The sequence below is a fragment of the Scleropages formosus genome, chromosome 24 (assembly GCF_900964775.1).
Source record: "Scleropages formosus chromosome 24, fSclFor1.1, whole genome shotgun sequence".
Taxonomy (NCBI): Eukaryota; Metazoa; Chordata; class Actinopteri; order Osteoglossiformes; family Osteoglossidae; genus Scleropages; species Scleropages formosus.
In genome coordinates this window covers 4,161,478-4,179,244 of record NC_041829.1, presented here as the reverse complement: position 1 = coordinate 4,179,244, position 17,767 = coordinate 4,161,478, and the positions used below count along the sequence as shown (strand labels likewise).

Sequence of the window (17,767 nt, the reverse complement as noted above, 5' to 3'; positions counted from 1 at the left end):
CCCAGTCCAACCCACTGCACCACTGTGGCCATCATGCCCCTTGGGCAATTAATAGTCAATGTAAAATGTATACCACTTCAAGGATGTAAATGGTTTTTGGCAAAAACCAGTTTACCAAATGGCCCTCTTTGTGCTGAGTTTGACTCCCTTTGGCCAAAGCTACTTCAGTATTGAGAAGCTATAAATCAGTAAATTATTGCATGAATGAATGTTCAATATCTGAATCAATAAATATTGTTGAAAGCAATCTGATTAAAGGCGGTGTGGTGGTGCAGTGGCTTTGGCCAGGGCTTGCTCTCCGGTGGGCCTGGGGTTCGAGTGCTGCTTGGAGTGCCTTGCGGTGGACTGGCGTCCCATCCGGGGTGTGTCCACCTTGCGCCCTGTGTTGCCAGGTTAGGCTCTGGCTTGCTGTAACTCTGCTCAGGACAAGTGGTTTCAGACTCTGTGTGTGTGTGTGTGTGCAATCTGATTAACACAAGTTTTCGGTAATAGAATGTTATGGTTTAAATTTATACCACAGATTTTTTTTTAGTTTCAGTTGCGATGCAATTCACTGTCCAAGCAAACCTGTGTGATAAATGTCCCTGTCATGGCCATGCAGATCCATTAGAAGTAGGAATAAATTGGATGTGCGGCAGTGTTTTAATAATCTGTGCTATAAAATTAGACTTGATGAGTCCGGACCATTTCTCGGGGCCATCTGTTTAATCCGTGAAATTGCTGAGGTTGCCAGGCAACCCAAAGCAGAAGTGGTTACCGTAGAGACAAATGTGGCTGCCCTCTTTGCCCAAAACTCAGACTGACGTCGGAAGCGAGTCGAAGGACCTTGAGAAAGAGTTGATACAGCAAAGCGCAACAGGTCGTTGTCAATTTCTTTATAAACCGCAATCAAGAGAAAAATGACCAGTGACAGGACTGCAGCCCGTTACGATTGTTTGAGCCCTTTTCAGCGTGCAGCAAGCACACCCTAAAATCATCAAAACGCTTTAGAGAACTTAACGAATGAGTCATCGTACACATTAGTGTTTCTCATAGAAGTGAGACCTGAGAAGCACCTGCCACATGTCCACTCGGTGACTGTTGAAGACCCTACCCAGAGCGTTACGGGACCCATGACTGTGGTGGCCCCATTCTCTGATTCCTATATATCCACCAGTGTTGTGAATTCCAAACCTGCTGAAGTTCTGAAGAGGTTCACAGACAGCCGAAGTCACCCTCGAACGTTACCAGGTGTGTCAACAGATGGCTCTTACCATTTTTGGGCCTTCGACACTTCTAGTTGAGGGGACTCCCATCCAGGGTGAACTCGACATGGCCTTCTCCCGTTTACTTCCAAATATGCTCCCTACCACCATGACTCTGACTTGAGCAAGCAGTTAGTGAGTAAGCGAACAGACGGCCTACCCTGTGCTGTTACTGAAATATGGGCGTTTGGGCGGCACTGCGGACACTTTCCTGGACAGCATGCGTGCGTTAATCAGATTTGAGTCCTCTCCCTGGAGCCACAAATGTCCTGAGTGTGCAGAGGTGTATTCAGGTGTAAGGGTCTGGCAGTCTTATTATCCAGGCCTTAGAGGAACCCATGATAGGAAAGGTGGCCTGTTTACAAACTGTGTACTGAGGGTCTGTGAGGGAGATGAGAATTCAGTCGTATTGGGGACCTTGGCAGGAGTGTTACACCAGGCTGTGTGTGTGTGTGTGTGTGTGTGTGTTGATGAGACGGGTGCACATTGTGGAGCGCTCCTCTTGTGGGATTGAGACACGGGGCATGAACGTAGACCGAATGATATGAGGAACAGAGCAGAGAGAGAGAGAGAGAGAGGATGTGATTGTGCACCTTCCCTGGGTGTAGGGAGGAATGGGGGAGGGGCAGGAGGCGGAGGCTTCCCTCCAATTGCCCCTCAGAGGATCCGGCGGCCTCTCACAGCAGAAGCGATGTAGAGAGGGAGGGAGGGAGGGAAGGAGGGAGGGAGATGACAGTGTGCTGGTGGACTGTCAGGAGACATCGAGCCCTACGGGACGGAACAAACACACACCTGCCCACCCCAGCACGCCTGACTCTTCTGAGTGCTCGCGGCTTACGACCCTGTGTCGCGCCCCGGCCCGCTCCCCCCAGGGGCCTCACCGGCCCTATGATGAGAGAGGAGGGCATCCTGAGCCGTCGCCGCTTCTCCATGTGCGGGGGGGCCTCCGGTGCTCTGCCTCCCCGGCCCGATGGCCGCAGACTCATCCGCAACGCCTCTTTCGGAGGGTACAACGAGCTGGCGCCCATCTTGCCAGGTGGGTAACCAGAAGCCTCCTCCTCCTCTTGTCCCGCAGCTTCCTGGAGGTACCTCATTTGCCTTGTTTCTCTAAGGTCCGCCTGCCATCCTGAACGCGGGGTTAACTGATTTGTGAGGTGACTCTCATCTGAGCATCCGAGTTATGACCTGTAGAGAAAGGTCCGCCTCCAGAGCCCTCGAACCGCAGGCTGCTGAGCAACAGAGCGCTGCAGATGTGCTGGTCATTTTTTTGTCAGGGCGGCAGTTTTTTCTTTTTTTTTTTTTTGTAAAGAAATCTATTCCATTGCCGCCTTTAACTCTTCTCACCTGTGCTCCCACTTTAACCGTCTTCATTTGCTCTCCTGCGGCAGGTTAAAATCTGACATTGCTCTGATAACATTTCAAGGTTATTGCTTATATTTAGTTCATACACCAGGAACAATGAAATATTTCCCCCTTTGGTTCTTCCATAGATTACCATGCTTTTTCTAAATCGTTAGACAAGCTTATAGTTTTCCATTTACATTACATTTAGCTGACGCTTTTCTCCAAAGCAACTTATAATGTTAAGGTTACAATTATTTACACAGCTGGGTAATTTTACTGGAGTAATTCAGAGTAAGTACCTTGCTCAAGGGTCCTACAGCTGGAGGTGAGGCTCAAACCTGCAACCTTTGGATCCAAAGGCAGTCGCTCTAACCTGGCAAACATGGCAAATATAATTTTCTGCAATTGTTTTTTTGAACTTTGAAATTTGAACTGGGAAATCAAGCTACCGTACAGCAACAATGCCATTATTACTTGTGGACTGGCTTCGAAGTCTTATTAAATCTAGAATGCCCAGGAGGGGTGGGCAGCCACTGGCACCTGGACCCCCAGAGGATTTTTTTCTCCCTTAACTTTTAGTTGGGAGTTTTTTGTTCTTTTCCTCCGTGGACAGTAGGCATACTTATAGTTTTATAAAAGCATTGATAATCAATCATTCCTGTTCTATAGCTTGTTTCCTCGTCTGATGTATTTGTTTCTTTGCTCTATGCCTGTGTTCAAGCGCTCTGCGTCACTGCGTGGGAAGAACGCTCTATAAAAATGACTTGAATTGTCTTGAACTTGCGAGAACTTTTTTTTGTCAAGCAGTCGGTCTAGGGAAAGCACAAGGTCCGTATCCTGTATTGGCAGCGGGCTCCATATTACAAATGCGAATATTTAATGAAAATGAATATATAATTCATGCCTGGCATTTAAATTTGAACTCAATATGTGGATCAGCGCATCGTGTTTTGGCAGGGAATTTCATTCATCCCTTCAGGAACCTGTCTCCGGAACACCGCGCTCTTAGGCGCTTTATCATTAACACAAACACAGCAAGTGTGCACGTGCGTTTAATTTTTTACACATTTTATTTGTGCAATGTAAACAGAGGCGCGCATTTCATAACGAATGACATCGGTCTTATTTATATTTTCTTGGCGTGGATTAGTCCTTGAGCTTACGATGGTTTGGTGTCAGTCGCGTTTTCGTTCCGTAAACAGTCATATGCGGAATGTTAATAAACCAGTATTGAACGCAGAATGACTGTATTAGCTATGGGGTGACTTTACTCAACTGCCCAGTTGCCGAATATGAGGAATGATGTTGTCCAACAGCATGACCCCGCGTCGATACGACTTGACTATAAATGCACGACCGTTGAGTTCATGGCATGCCTGATCGATCTCCGCAATGTAGCGTTTACACTGACACCATGGTGTGGTGAGGCTTGGCACCTGGCTAGCGTGGTGGGTGGGATGGCAAGCGCTGCCGGAACTCTCAAACGTGGGCTCTGACTCGACGGATAAGCCAACGGGGGATTTAAATAACCTTTGGGCGCAAAGCAAGAGGATGGCTTCTTGACACCTGCACTTACTGCTTCTCCTTCTAGGGGTAATGTAGCCCACCAGCCATTGGTGTGTGTGTGTGTGTGTGTGTGTGTGTGTGTGTGTGTGTGTGAGAGAGAGTGAGGGTTCTTATGACACCATGAGGTGGGCAGCTGTCTCCGGGGTGATTGTTCTGATTGGTGAAACACGATAAGGCCATCAGGAAATGACTCCATCACATCACAGCGCCAATGAAAGCAATTATTCTACAACACCGGATGCATCTCAATTTATTTCAGGGTCCTTGTCTTGGCACCACCATCCTAGCTTTCTGTGTCTAAAGGAGGCTACACCTTGCACCATGCCCATGATGCTTCACATGAGATACTCCTAATATTCCCCGAACATTATACTAACCCATAGTGTGGTTCGCAGTGTTCAGCTGAACTTTCTTCACACCTGAGGTGGATTTTGAGATGAGTTATGTGACCTCGTTTGTATGCTCTTCCTCATACTTTCTATTATGCTAATAAGGTATGGACAAGTTATCATGTTCCTTTGCTGGTTAGTGGCACTAAGAAAGTACATTCAGTCCTCAGAATACATGGTCTCATAGGAAGAAAAAAGCTGCTGCAGGAGCTTATGAAAATAGATACCCTTTTTTCGTGCGGTGGACTTATAATTCAGTACAGCGGCACTTGTGCTTAAGTTTAATTTCACAGTAGGTAGTTTATTCACTTCCTACTATGTCTTCCACTTGGGGAAGTATACGGACGCTGTGCTTCTGCCATGATAAAACCACCTGTAGACTTACTATCAATCTCAGCCAATCACAGCCCTTGTATCACAACTGGAATAATTAATTATTGTTAAATCATATAACTGATGCTTTTCTCCAAAATTACTTATGTTAACCTACTTATAGTGATATACCCGTTTATACAGCAGAGAAATTTTTGCTTTAAGTACTTTACATTTTGAACTTAAAATATATTTGTGTTGTCATGAATAAGAAATACTGTTTTGGTTCATTTCTAATGCAGACACACACACATTGGCTGAACTACTTGTCCCATACAGGGTTGCAGGGAACCAGAGCCTAACCCAGCAACACAGGGCATAAGGCTGGAGGGGGAGGGGACACACCCAGGACAGGACACCAGTCCATCACAAGGCACCCCAAGCAGGACTCGAACCCCAGACCCACCAGAGAGCAGGACCTGGTCCAACTCACTGCACCACCGCGCCCCCCTTTACTTTCTAATGGTGGTTGATTTTTTTTTTTATCCATTTTTTCCAAGAAAAATAGTGGTAATTTGATACTCTAACAGTGGGAATTTGCTCGACAGTGATTTCCTGGATCAAGTTAACTGTATTAGGTGATGGATGGCCGTGCCACATAGGACTTCCATTGTCACTGGCTCTCACTGGCGTTGTTCTTCAGGGAGGATATCCTCTTAAAGAAAGGTGTGTGCTCAGCATCTCACCACTCGCTGATGTCACTAAGCCTGATTTCCTCTCATTCTGCTCACATATCAGAGGCCACCTTCATCGAAGGGGAGCGGGTGAGGCCGATACTCTAGCTGTACTGTTCTCGGGGTCCTTGTCACTCTCCTGTCTTTTTCATTACTCCGCTCTCTACCTAGTTGTTAATGGAGCGTGGGAAAATTGACCAACTACAGATCATTCCTGATGGTCACCTCACTTTCTGGGAGCTGTTGTATGTTTAAAATATATTATTCATGCTGGGAGAGGGGTGCGGTGGCGCAGTAGGTTGAACCAGGTCTTGCTCTGTGGTGGGTCTGGGGTTCAAGTCCCGCGTGGGGTGCCTTGCGATGGACTGGCATCCTGTCCTGGGTGTGTCCCCTTTGCCCTCCGTTGCTGGGTTAGGCTCCGGCTCCCCACAACCCTGTGTGAGACAAGTGGTTTCAGATGACGTATGTGTTTTCACTCTCGCTTTATGAAACATCACTTATACGGTGAAGTCCTTCTGCTTCATGCAGTGTTTAGATTTTGTTCTAAGGATTTGGTGCTACTATGGTAATCACTGACTTTGTGTCCCCTCCATTATAATGAAGTGCACATTATAATCCATACTGCGCTTAAATGGATATTAACATTCTGCTGTTGACATCCATCTCATAAGCTAACAGACTACTGTTAAGACCTTGCCCTAGTAACATAGTTTATACCCTAAAGTAATCTATTTATTACTGTCACTGTGTAATTCACTATTTATATTAAATCCCTCAGCTATTTCCACATCTATGTTCAAATTACAGTAAGTACTGTTTGTATAGAATGACTTGTATCTTCTTTAAACATTATGTTATTTCAAGCATTACGGAATGGCATACATGCTGTATTATGTTAATATTGCCCTGTTTTGTTAAATGTGCCTGAATGAGAATCCAGACCATTTAATTCGATGTATCTGCAAATGTACCTGGCCAATAAAATGTCCTCTTGTCTCGATCCCGTGTCCCCAATGTTCATTGTTCCATATTTTTCGACGTTGAGTCGATTATATACGATGGCGTGACCGTCGCAGGAGTGAAATGCGTTGTTTGTTCAGATGTTCCTGTTGTATGAATGCGGTGCACTTCAGTGTACAGAGAGCAAAGCTTCCTAATCATCGCTGGGAGGCTCTGAATAGCCCAGACGGGCAGAAGTACCTCATGTATGTTGGTTCTATTGTAATCAGCTCCAGAAGGACCTTCAAGAGCTCCTGCATTAAGCATTGTTGAGACTCCTCCTGATTGCGGGGCCATCATGGAGTGTCATTAAGGCCGAAACTCTCCGTACTCCCCATGTGGCCCGAAGGGTTTGGAGTGATCTGAGAGCACCTGTTGATGCACCACGGTTTGGGTCTGTTTTGGGAAAAGGAAAAAAAAAAAAAAAAAAAAACAGATGAGAATCTCATAGGTAAACCTACTATGGCTTCCACTCTGTAAACCATGAAAATAGTGTGCTTCTTCCATCATAAAAAAACCCATATACTTCCTTTCAATTGACAGTCTCAGCAAAAACAGCCCTTGATTGAGATAAATATAATATTACTATTGAAACACATAGGCAAACCTGTTATACACAAGTGTTTCGGGCGAAAAGTAATTCGGATCGGTGGATAAATGTTATCTAAATGTACTTAAATATAATTAATGCCATTTAAAGTGTGGGCTGGAAACCAGTATCTAAAATCTGCCTGTTCATAGCACTTCTGACATACATATACATGCAGCGTACATATGCATATTGCTCACAAATGTGGTGATTGTCTGGACAATAGGCCTCCTAATATAGTATGGTGCATTTTTGGTAATATGTGTGACGGACTGGCGTCCCGTCCTGGGTGTCCTCTCCCCCTCCAGCCTTACGCCCTGAGTTGCCGGGTTAGGCTCCGGCTCCCTGCGACCCCATATGGGACAAGTGGTTCAGACAATGTGTGTGTGTGTGTGTGTGTGTATTTCATTCCCTGTGACATTAAAGGGGCGACAAACCAACGTGTGTTTTTTTTTTTTCCCCCTTCGAAAAGCAAATGAGAATAGTTTTTTTTTTTTTGTTTTTTTTGTTACCATTAAAAATTTAGTCTGTGTTAGAGCCAACATACCTTCTGTAGAAAAAATATGATGATTTCATTATGCAGGTTAAGCATTCTGAAAGACTCTACGTTGAATTTTATACTGAATACAGAAACAGCATTAACATTTGGAGTTGTTATTTATTGCCGAGTACTCAAATCATGCATCTTAGAGGAAATTTAGCCCTTTATCTGAAGTGAAACAGGATAATGAGGTCATGTGCTTTAGTAATTTTTCACATTTCTGAGGATACAGGTGTCATGCGTGTGTGAGCTGTGCAGCAAGGAGCGCACAAGCAGAACCGAGCAGCTTATGGTTTGGGTTCCAGTTCTATCAGGATGTCTAAATTAATACACACACACACACACACACACACACACACCTTATCACAAAGAATGGTGAGTGGGTTTCAGAACACTGGAGCTGCCAAACTCTGCACTCTTCCCATTGTGTGCGAAAAATGTTTATATATTTATGCAGCATTTCTCTCCAGAGTTTTTCAGTTTTCAGCTGTTTACCGTCATTTACCCATTCGTGCAGCTGGGTGATTTTACCGTGTCAGTTCAAGACAAGTACCTTGATGAAAGGTACAGCTGAGGGTGAGATTCAAAGCTGGTTCCTTTGAGGGCCCCTTTTCAGAAGCTTTAATGATTTCCTGTTTTTGGGCTGTAGATCGCTCGATCGATCGATTAATTGATTAATGACGAATCCTGCTGCCTTACGGTTTCTGACAAAATTGAATGCAACAAAAACCATGCATGCTTTTGAAAACCTGAAATTTTGTGAAATACATGAATGCGTTTTGTGTATTCATATAAACATTATAGAGGTATTAACATACAGGCTGATTTGGTGGCGTGTTCGATTTGATTGATGCTTTGATTGATTTGTTGATTGGTTGATCGATACACAAACTGTTATTTATGAATGACATTTCACAGTTTCCTTAGTTAGATGGCTGATCACATCATCCAGATGTTTGTGGAATTCATTGGAGGATTTTCCAGAAAAACTAACATTGTGTTCTGAAGTGTCCAGTGGTCTAGACTCTGGTGTGTTTCCTCTGTCTGGTCATCCTCCGTGGCTGTGGATGTTGTAAACATTCCCGGGGTCACGGAACATGTTGCATCTAATTTCCTTTGTGGTCTTCAGTGCCAATCCTGGCTGCCGAAAGACACTGTCTGCTTGCGGGAGACAGCATATTGCATTTTTTCATTTAGCTCACACTTGTCTCCAGCAATTTACATATTTATAAACCTGGATAATTTACAGTGTCTATTCAGGGAAATACCTTCAAGGGTATTATAGCCAGAGGTAGGTTTCGAACCCGGCTCCTTTTTGTGCAAGACAGCATCTCAAAGTACTACTTCACGTGTTGATGCTGAAAGTGTAACCTCATATGTACATTATATTTATTTATCTAACAGACACTTTTCTCCAAAGCGACTTCCAATGAACTCTATGTAGTGTTATCAGCCCACACACCTTATTCACCGTGGTGACTTACGCTGCTTGATACACTACTTACAATAAATTTTAAAGTGGTCTAAACGGCCAGTTCACCAGTAAAAGGCCAATTCCGCAGTGTTTCCCCTCCGGTGGTGAGTGAATGGAGCGATTCTCCTTATTAATTATGGTCTGCTGCGAGGAGATGATCCCCTGGAGGTCAGCCGGGTCGCAACCTGGGGCTCACAGCAGTCGCTGGAGAAGCAGCAGGATGGAAACGCATGTCGAAGTCACTTTGATTGACAGCAGCTGTGGCGCAGCTAACCCCCGGGGTCTCTGTGTGCAGGTTTTGACAGGGTTAGGGACGACATTCTGCCACTAAGGGAAGACTCCACGCACTCCATCTCCAAGAGCAAGGTAGGAATGACACTTCTGTTCTACTTGAATCTTTAGGCCCTTGGCTTGCAAAAGCAACCTGGACGCACTGGGTGATGGATCCTCTGAAAGAGAGTAAAACATAGTATAAGCAGGACATTATATTAATATTATTTCTTATAACACATTTACGTTTCAGCGTATGGGGGGCATGGGGGTGCGGCGGGTTTGGCCGGCATCCGCTGTGTGGCGGGTCTGGGGTTCGAGCCCTGCTTGGGGTGCCTTGCGACACACTGGTGTCCCGTCCTGAGCGTGGCCCCTCCACCCTGTGTTGCTGGGTGGAGCTCCAGCTCGCTGCTGCCCTGCTCAGGACAAACGGTTGTTGGCGATGGATGGATGGCTGTTTTAGTGTGTTCTGCCTTTTTTGTGTCCATGCTGAAGATGGTGCAGTAAAAGTATAGACTGAAGTGTCAGGGTTTTGAACCACCAACCGCCTACTATTTTTGTTCTGAATGTTCAAATGTAGGGCGTATATCATCAACCCTGATATGTTCTGTTTCATATGTGAGGGTCATTAAAAGATTTCCACTTCCTATTGAGTTAATTTTAGTTTTCCTTTACCTTCTGGACTCCGCTTGTGTATGCAGGAGATGTGGAGCCCCAGGAAAACACAGTGATGGACCTTCTCGACGCTGTCGGTAGTTCTGACATTTACTCCTTCTCTTTCTACAGTCTGAGACCAGGCTCTACAACGGGTCCGACAAGGATGTCCCGGCACCCGGGACCAAGCTCACCAAGAAGGAGTCCCTCAAGGCAAGTCTGCCGGGTCATGTGACATGATCATCGCTGACCGCTTGAGTTGTGCTGTAGGACGAGCTCTGGGTTTCCTGAGGTTTCTTAAAACTGCTGACATGACAAGGAAGAGGAGCAGCATCCCAGCTCGTTCCTGACCAACAGCAGTGCCCACTACCCAAAGCCCCCACCCTAATTACAATGTTTTGAAGGTACATCGATGGCCTGATCACGGAGGTTTCTGTACAACACCAAGGTTGTAAAAACTGTAGAAAATGACAGTATAAATGTTCAGAATTCACTGAGCTGCTGAGAATACCTTCCGGGAGAAATGCGAAAAGCACATTGTACATGTTCCTGATTACATTTATTTATTTAGCTGAGGCTTTTCTCCAAAGCACCTTATGCTGATTTACCCTTTTATTCAGCTGGGTAATTTTACTGTATTAATACAGGATAAGCACTGTTCCTTGAACAAGGGTACGACAGCTGGAGGTGAGGTTTGAACCTTTGTCCTTCAAGTGTAAGGTGGCATCTCGAATCACTGCGCCACCTGCTTTGCAGCTCAGCTCATTATTTTGCACTAACCGCTCATCCGCTGCTTTTGCTGCCCCCTTCAGGTGCAGAAGAAGAACTACCGTGAGGAGAAGAAGCGCGCCACCAAAGAGCTGCTCAGTACCATCACTGACCCGTCCGTGATCCTCATAGCCGACTGGCTCAAGGTCAGCAGTCTCACCCCAGTGATCGCTAGACGGGACTGTCCAGGCTGACTATAACTAACCCTAAATAGCCATTTTTCTAGCTTGTTCAGTACATTCCATCCACTTTTTTTTCCAGCCAATTAGCACAAACACCTTTTTGATTTATTTCAGCAATTTTATTCATTATTCAAAAGCCTCTCGATTGAACTGCCATTGACTGAACTGCAGGATTTTATTTTATTTGACAGTTTTCCCAGTGGGGTTCTTCTCAAGTGCTACATGTAGTGCTGGTGTCACACGAAAGCCTATACAGCTGCTGTAGAGCAGAAATTAAACCCATGGCCCTTTGTGTCCCAGATCCGAGGCACCTTGAAGAGCTGGACCAAGCTGTGGTGTGTGCTGAAGCCAGGGGTTCTTCTCATCTACAAAACCCATAAGAACGGCCAGTGGGTGGGCACAGTGCTGCTGAACGCTTGCGAGCTCATTGAGCGGCCCTCCAAGAAGGACGGCTTCTGCTTCAAGCTCTTCCACCCACTGGAGCAGTCTATTTGGGCTGTCAAGGTGTGGTCCCCGCTGCCGAATCCCAGCTTCCATGACCGTAAATCTCGTTCTCGAACCCGCAAGACCACCTGCTATCGCAAAAATTTTTCCAGCTCCTTCGTTCCATAAAGGACACCGGCTTGGCTACTGTTCAGGAAACTATGGAGATGCTTTCAGCTTCTCGCCATCATCAAAGAGCAGAAAAGTCTATAAATAATAGGTTTCCACATGGAAATGGTCCATTGACATGAGAGTGACCAATTTTTCCTCAACGGCTACTCAGGCCTGTCACGCCATGACAGAAATAGTCTGCTTCTGCTTCAGTTGTTATGCTGCATTTCTGGATGTGGAAGAAACTTCCTATTAAACCATCAGTGCTTTTGTGCCCTGAGCTATAAATCATCCTTTGAATAGGGCAGAGAGTTGCTTTTATATCGAAACGAGACAGCAATAGGCTTTGCTGTTTAGATGACTCATCTACTACTCGGTGTCCTGATGCACAAGGTGTTTGCAGTGTAGGATCTCATTTAGACACTCCAGAAATAAAGTCCCTCAATTTCTCAATGCCAGTCCTAAAGGTGTCCTGCTGTCACTGGGGGGCAGCCGGTCACGCTCGGCTGCGTTAGCGTTGCACGCTCACCTGCTGTCACCCTGGTATTGGCATGTTACTCACCAGCGCCCCCTTACCGTCTGTGTTAACGGTGAAGCCGCTCCCGTTGCAGGGTCCGAAAGGTGAAGCCGTGGGGTCCATCACCCAGCCATTACCTAGCAGCCACCTCATCTTCCGTGCCGCCTCTGAGTCTGATGGTGAGAGATGTTCAGCGCCGCATCACACGCTCCTTTTAGGCTTCGTGGGCAGATTGCTAACATAGTTATATCTTTAATTTATATTTACATCCGTTAATCAGTTTCTGTTCTCAAAGCAATGTGCAACTCACGTAACAGAAGTGCATTTCCCCAAGAGATGCAGAGTTTTTTATATATATATATATATATATATAAACTCACAGTCTGTGTGATAAAACTTTCTGTACAGGTTATAGTACGCACGTAGCTGCAGAAAGGACTGATAGGGAACACAAATGTGAAAATAAATGTGAAATACTCATTCACTAATCAGAACAGTGATTCCCACCATCGGCCAGAAATATGACAGCAAAACACGTAAGAATCACTGCTATAACCTATAAAACAAACCTAATGGACGAAGATATTTCTCCACATCCGTACATATGGGGCCAGAAGGTGGCATAGTCGTTAGAGCTACTGCCTTCCTCTGTTCTCCTCGAATCCCTCTACTGCTGTAGTACCCCTGAGCAAGGTACTTACCCTGAATTCCTGTAGTAAAGAAAGAGCCACCAGAATAAATGTATAAACAGTTTAAGTACCTTAGCTCACTTTGTAAGTGGCTTTAAATGAAAGTCAAACAGGTGAATAAATAATGATACGACTTCTGTAGGGGTTACACCACAAGTGTTTGGGTAAACTGTAGTAAAATATCAGAGCACATACTAACTGCTGTGTCTCTTTTTCGGGGAGGGGTATTACTGACTAACTGCAGATGCACGCCGTAGCGCAGTGCATGCTGGGTAGTGAGGACTCTTTCTCTCCGTAGGCCGGTGCTGGATGGATGCTCTGGAGCTGGCTCTCAAGTGCTCTGGCCTGCTAAAGCGAACCATGATCCGGGAGGGCAAAGAGGAGCTGGGCTCCAGTTCAGAGCACTCCCATGTGAACTTCTACAGCCTACTGCGCGCCAACAACCTTCAGGGCCCCGAGGGCTTCCAGTATGTATGCCTGCCCTCTCACCTCCCACCTCCAGCATCCTAGGGTTTTCCGCAGCAAAACTGGTCAAACTAGGCTCCCCGGGATGGGCCCTGACCTGAATAATGTCCCTACCCCCCCATCGGGGGTTCCTAATAGAGCTGGTCTGGAATGCTGGCTCTGTGACGAAGTCTCACATCAAACATCTGCCAAGATGGAATTCTACAGCTTCTTTTCACAGCCGATCTTTTGCGGCTTTCTGAAGCCTTTCATTACGGAGCCGGAGAATCGGATATTTTTTGTGATGATGTATTTCATACCATTAAATGAGGAACTTAACGGAAAAAATATTCCTAGTTCCCTTTTCATATATCTTTTTTATTGTTCTTACCAGTGGTCAAGTATACAAGTGGTCCTCAATTTATGATGGGGTTCCATTCCGATGACCTGGTCGCAAGTTGAAAATTCCTTATATAAATTAACCACAAGGATATAACATTTACATTAATTAATTTAGCTGACACTTTTCTCCAAAGCAATGTTAAGCTACTTACAATTATTTACCCATTTACTCAGCTGGATAATTTTTACTGGAGCAATTTAGGGCAAGTACCTTGCTCAAGGGGACTACAGCCAGAGGGGGATTTGAATGTAATGAATGATATGTAATCCCACTATGCACAAATGCTACATTGAATAACACACACACAGGCTGAAACCGCTTGTCCCAAGCAGGGTCGTGGCGAGCCAGAGCCTAGCCCGGCAACACAGGTTGCAAGGCTAGAGGGGGAGGGACACACCCAGGACAGGATGCCAGTCCATCACAAGGCACCCCAAGCGGGACTTGAACCCCAGACGTGCCAGAGAGCAGGACCTGCCCAAACCCACTGTACCACCGTGCCCCCCACGTTATATAGCAGGGCTTTGATATTTTTTCTTTAATTACACACTATTTGTGTTAAAATAATACTAATATACAATAATAATATAAATACAGTACAGTATCTGTTTTTTATTTTCATGCTGCAGTATTATTTTTGGTTTCATTTATAAGTCTTTTTCTTTTGCTTTTTCTTTTCTGCACCAACAGAACATTCACTTTTTTGCTTGCTAGTAAATAATAGAATTTAAATGGAGTTGCAAGTTGCAGTCATAAATCGAGGACCACCTGTTTGCAGCGCTATGGCCCCAGCTGTCTGAACACGGACTGATGAATAGGCTATATATAAAATGAGCTCTATTGCACATGTCTCATGTTTTTGTTGTTCAGTATTGCAGTCGCAATGTGAACCAATCACATGTTCATAAAGGAAAAACATTGCCATAATCCATCCAAGTTAAAATTATCTTAAATCAACTCCAAGTTGCAATAGTGCTCGAAATATGAAAATATGCATAAATAGCATTAAAAATCTCTCTCCTCTATAAAGAATAAAAATATTTTAATTTTAACATTACAGTGTCCGGACACATGGTTCTTATTACCGTTATTTGTTTTTGTCTCAGTTTCAGACAAGGTTTAAAATTTGATTCTTCCATGATGCTTCATCGGTATGAAGGCAAGATGAGCTGATATGTTTTTTACTTTAATAATATCATTGTTTTTGCTGTCGCCTATACAGCATCATTGGTTCTCATTACTGTAACAGGACCTTGTTGACATTTCTAAGGAAATTAAATAAAATGATCAAGATAATGATAAGAGCATTTTAAATATTACCACCATGAGCAAAAATGTCAAGGATACTCATTATTCTAATAGACAATTTTTTCATATGTTTTGGTTTAAAGTTCCTAACACAAACCCTTATATAGATTCTACGGGATTGTATAATTAGGCTATACCGTAGGTGTGCCGCCAGCTGTGATCAGTGTCTCTTGCTTTGCCCCAATCCCGCAGCTTCAATGACGGCGACCACTTCAAAGACCAGGATCTGTACTCGGACAAGTCTGACCGGGAGAATGAACAGGAGCGTGAGGAATCGGATAACGACGGCCTGGAAAAGAGCGAGGAGAGTGACAGTGACACGTCAGAGCGCCAGGATGACTCCTATGTGGAGCCAGACCCCAACGAGGTGCTGCGGGAGACCCCGTACACGGAGCAGTCCCACGAAGAGTTGGGCGAGGTGAGTACTGGGGGTCATAGTGTTGTTTAACGTCTAGTTCAATGCCCGTGACATGACTGTGAGAGTCCAGTTTGACTCTTCATATAAACTTTGTCTATGGTGAATTGGCTCCGATAGTGTAAGCATAGTAATATATAGCATAAAATGTACTGAAGTAGTAGTGCATTTTTGCGTGTGATTCCGTTCTCCACGTTTGCGTGTGTACGTGTGTATGTGCCGCAGGTGGGCGAGGCCTCGCAGACCGAGACAGTCTCTGAAGAAAACAAGTCCCTGATTTGGACATTGCTGAAGCAGGTCAGGCCCGGCATGGATCTGTCCAAGGTGGTCCTGCCCACGTTCATTCTTGAACCACGCTCCTTCCTGGACAAACTCTCCGATTACTACTACCATGCGGACTTCCTCTCCGAGTGAGTCCTCTTCCGCCTCAGGTACCCCCGACCTTTCATTCTGCTGGTTGAATCATGATGATGAGCAGCAGGTGGCATAGTGGTAAGAACTTCCCAGTTTCAAGAGAAGGATCCAGGTTTGAATCCCAGCTCCTGCTGTCGTACTCTTGATCATGGTTCTTCACCCTAAATTCATTTAAGACAAATGGCCTTATGTGATAGATCAGGATTTGATGAGATGGGGTCCCAGATTCACAGTGGTAGAGCTTTTTGTTTTATTTAGCATCCGAATGACATCTGAAGCATCTTGCGAGATCGCTCAAAAACAGTCAATCTTTAGTTAAAGTCAGCACACCCTTTATTATTATTATTATTATCATCATCGTCATTATTTTGCTGTAGTTGTAACTATAGTAATCTTATTCAGTAGTAGTAACTCCTCTTCAGTCCCTGCTGTTGCCTGAGCCCTTATTCACAGCCAACATTTTTTTTTTAAACTTTTCACAACTTTAAATTTTTTTTTTATCTCTCTTCTGTTTCCATGGTAACATATCACTTCTCATTTGGCGCTACTATGGATTTTATAACAGTATCTGGATATTATAAAAAGCCAAAACACTCAGGAATATCAGACACGAGTTGTAAACACTGTGTATGTGAATGGAATTAAGATGGTGCCACACCCTTGTTCATCAGCTCCGTAGGTCATGATCGCAATTGTTTGTTGCAACAGAAATGGTAGAAATGGATAAACAATTTAAAAAAAAAAAAAAAAAAAAAACCTTGAGGGCTTCAGACTTTCTGGTTTCTTAACCGCTACTCTGTTTTGTCGACACGGTATAAAAACACATAAACGCTGCTTATTTCATTGTTTGCTGTGACCTCTATTCAAAGAGCTGCATTAGAGGAGAATGCCTACGATCGGATGAAGAAAGTGGTCAAGTGGTATATATCTGGATTTTATAAAAAGCCAAAGGTAAACAACAGTGCCCTGCCCCTTTGTTTTAGAAATACTGGTCGATACAGTTCAGTGGTTCTCACCTATTATGATGTCCTTGTCCCGGCTGTGTGATGTGGGATTGTTTTCCATTCAAAACCAGGGGCTGAAGAAGCCGTACAATCCCATCATTGGCGAGATGTTCCGATGCATGTGGATCCATCCCAAAACCAACAGCAAAACTTTCTACATTGCTGAGCAGGTACTGTGGTGATGTACAGGTGAGAAAAAGGACAGGAGAGCTCTGCTTCTGTGAGGCAGACAGACTTGGTACACAATTGGTACTAGAAATCCATCCTTAACTCCCTGTGTTCATAAATCCAAAGTCCCTTTTACTGCCAGTTGAAGTTTTAAATCAAATCAAATCACTTTATTGTCATTTCACCATAACCACAAGTGTACACGTGGTGAAAATCTTTGGGGCATTCTCCACAGCTGTGCAGCATAAGTTGCAAGTATACAGTCCACAAATATACACAATAAACACATTAAACACCCGTACAGTATTCATATAATATACACAATATACATGCCAAACTGAATCGGAGATCGCAACACGGCGGCCATACTCGGTGCCATCTTGTAGTCTTCTCTTAGATGCTTCGCTTTAAATTATTCATTTACATTTATTCATTTAGCTGACTCTTTTCTCTGAAGCACCTTACCACATTCAGCTACTTACAGTTATTTACTCATTTATACAACTTGGTAATTTAACTGTATCAGTTTAGGGTAAGCAGGGTAAGGTCTTTTGTAAAAACCATGGATAAAGCTGTAATGAGTACATAAAAATATACTCTGACTTGTTACTTCAAACATAAAAATTAATACTAGTTTAAAGATACTGAAAATTAAAGCATGCATCATTTCCACAACCATCTAATCAGTCCCGATGGCTTACTGATTGATTCCATATGCATGTGCCGTGTTTGTCGGCTTCCAGCCGTT

The 17,767-nt window shown here is 44.4% G+C and overlaps 1 protein-coding gene across 10 annotated transcripts in view; it reads left to right on the top strand.

Annotated features, from left to right (window-relative positions):
* Positions 1-17,767, top strand: part of LOC108936494 (oxysterol-binding protein-related protein 8-like) — a 75,334-nt gene that overhangs the window by 44,932 nt on the left and 12,635 nt on the right. For 6 of the 10 annotated variants that reach the window (XM_018755869.2, XM_029248830.1, XM_018755871.2 and 3 more), the window contains 10 exons: positions 9,488-9,558; positions 10,249-10,329; positions 10,929-11,030; positions 11,367-11,570; positions 12,272-12,356; positions 13,165-13,333; positions 15,211-15,436; positions 15,659-15,843; positions 16,717-16,798; positions 16,923-17,021. In XM_018755869.2, the coding sequence (XP_018611385.1) occupies positions 9,488-9,558; positions 10,249-10,329; positions 10,929-11,030; positions 11,367-11,570; positions 12,272-12,356; positions 13,165-13,333; positions 15,211-15,436; positions 15,659-15,843; positions 16,717-16,798; positions 16,923-17,021 (1,304 nt within the window). Of the gene's footprint in view, positions 1-1,958; positions 2,281-9,487; positions 9,559-10,248; positions 10,330-10,928; positions 11,031-11,366; positions 11,571-12,271; positions 12,357-13,164; positions 13,334-15,210; positions 15,437-15,658; positions 15,844-16,716; positions 16,799-16,922; positions 17,022-17,767 lie in introns of those variants that run through there. The other 4 variants (XM_018755865.2, XM_018755864.2, XM_018755872.2 and 1 more) reach the window with 1 other exon arrangement.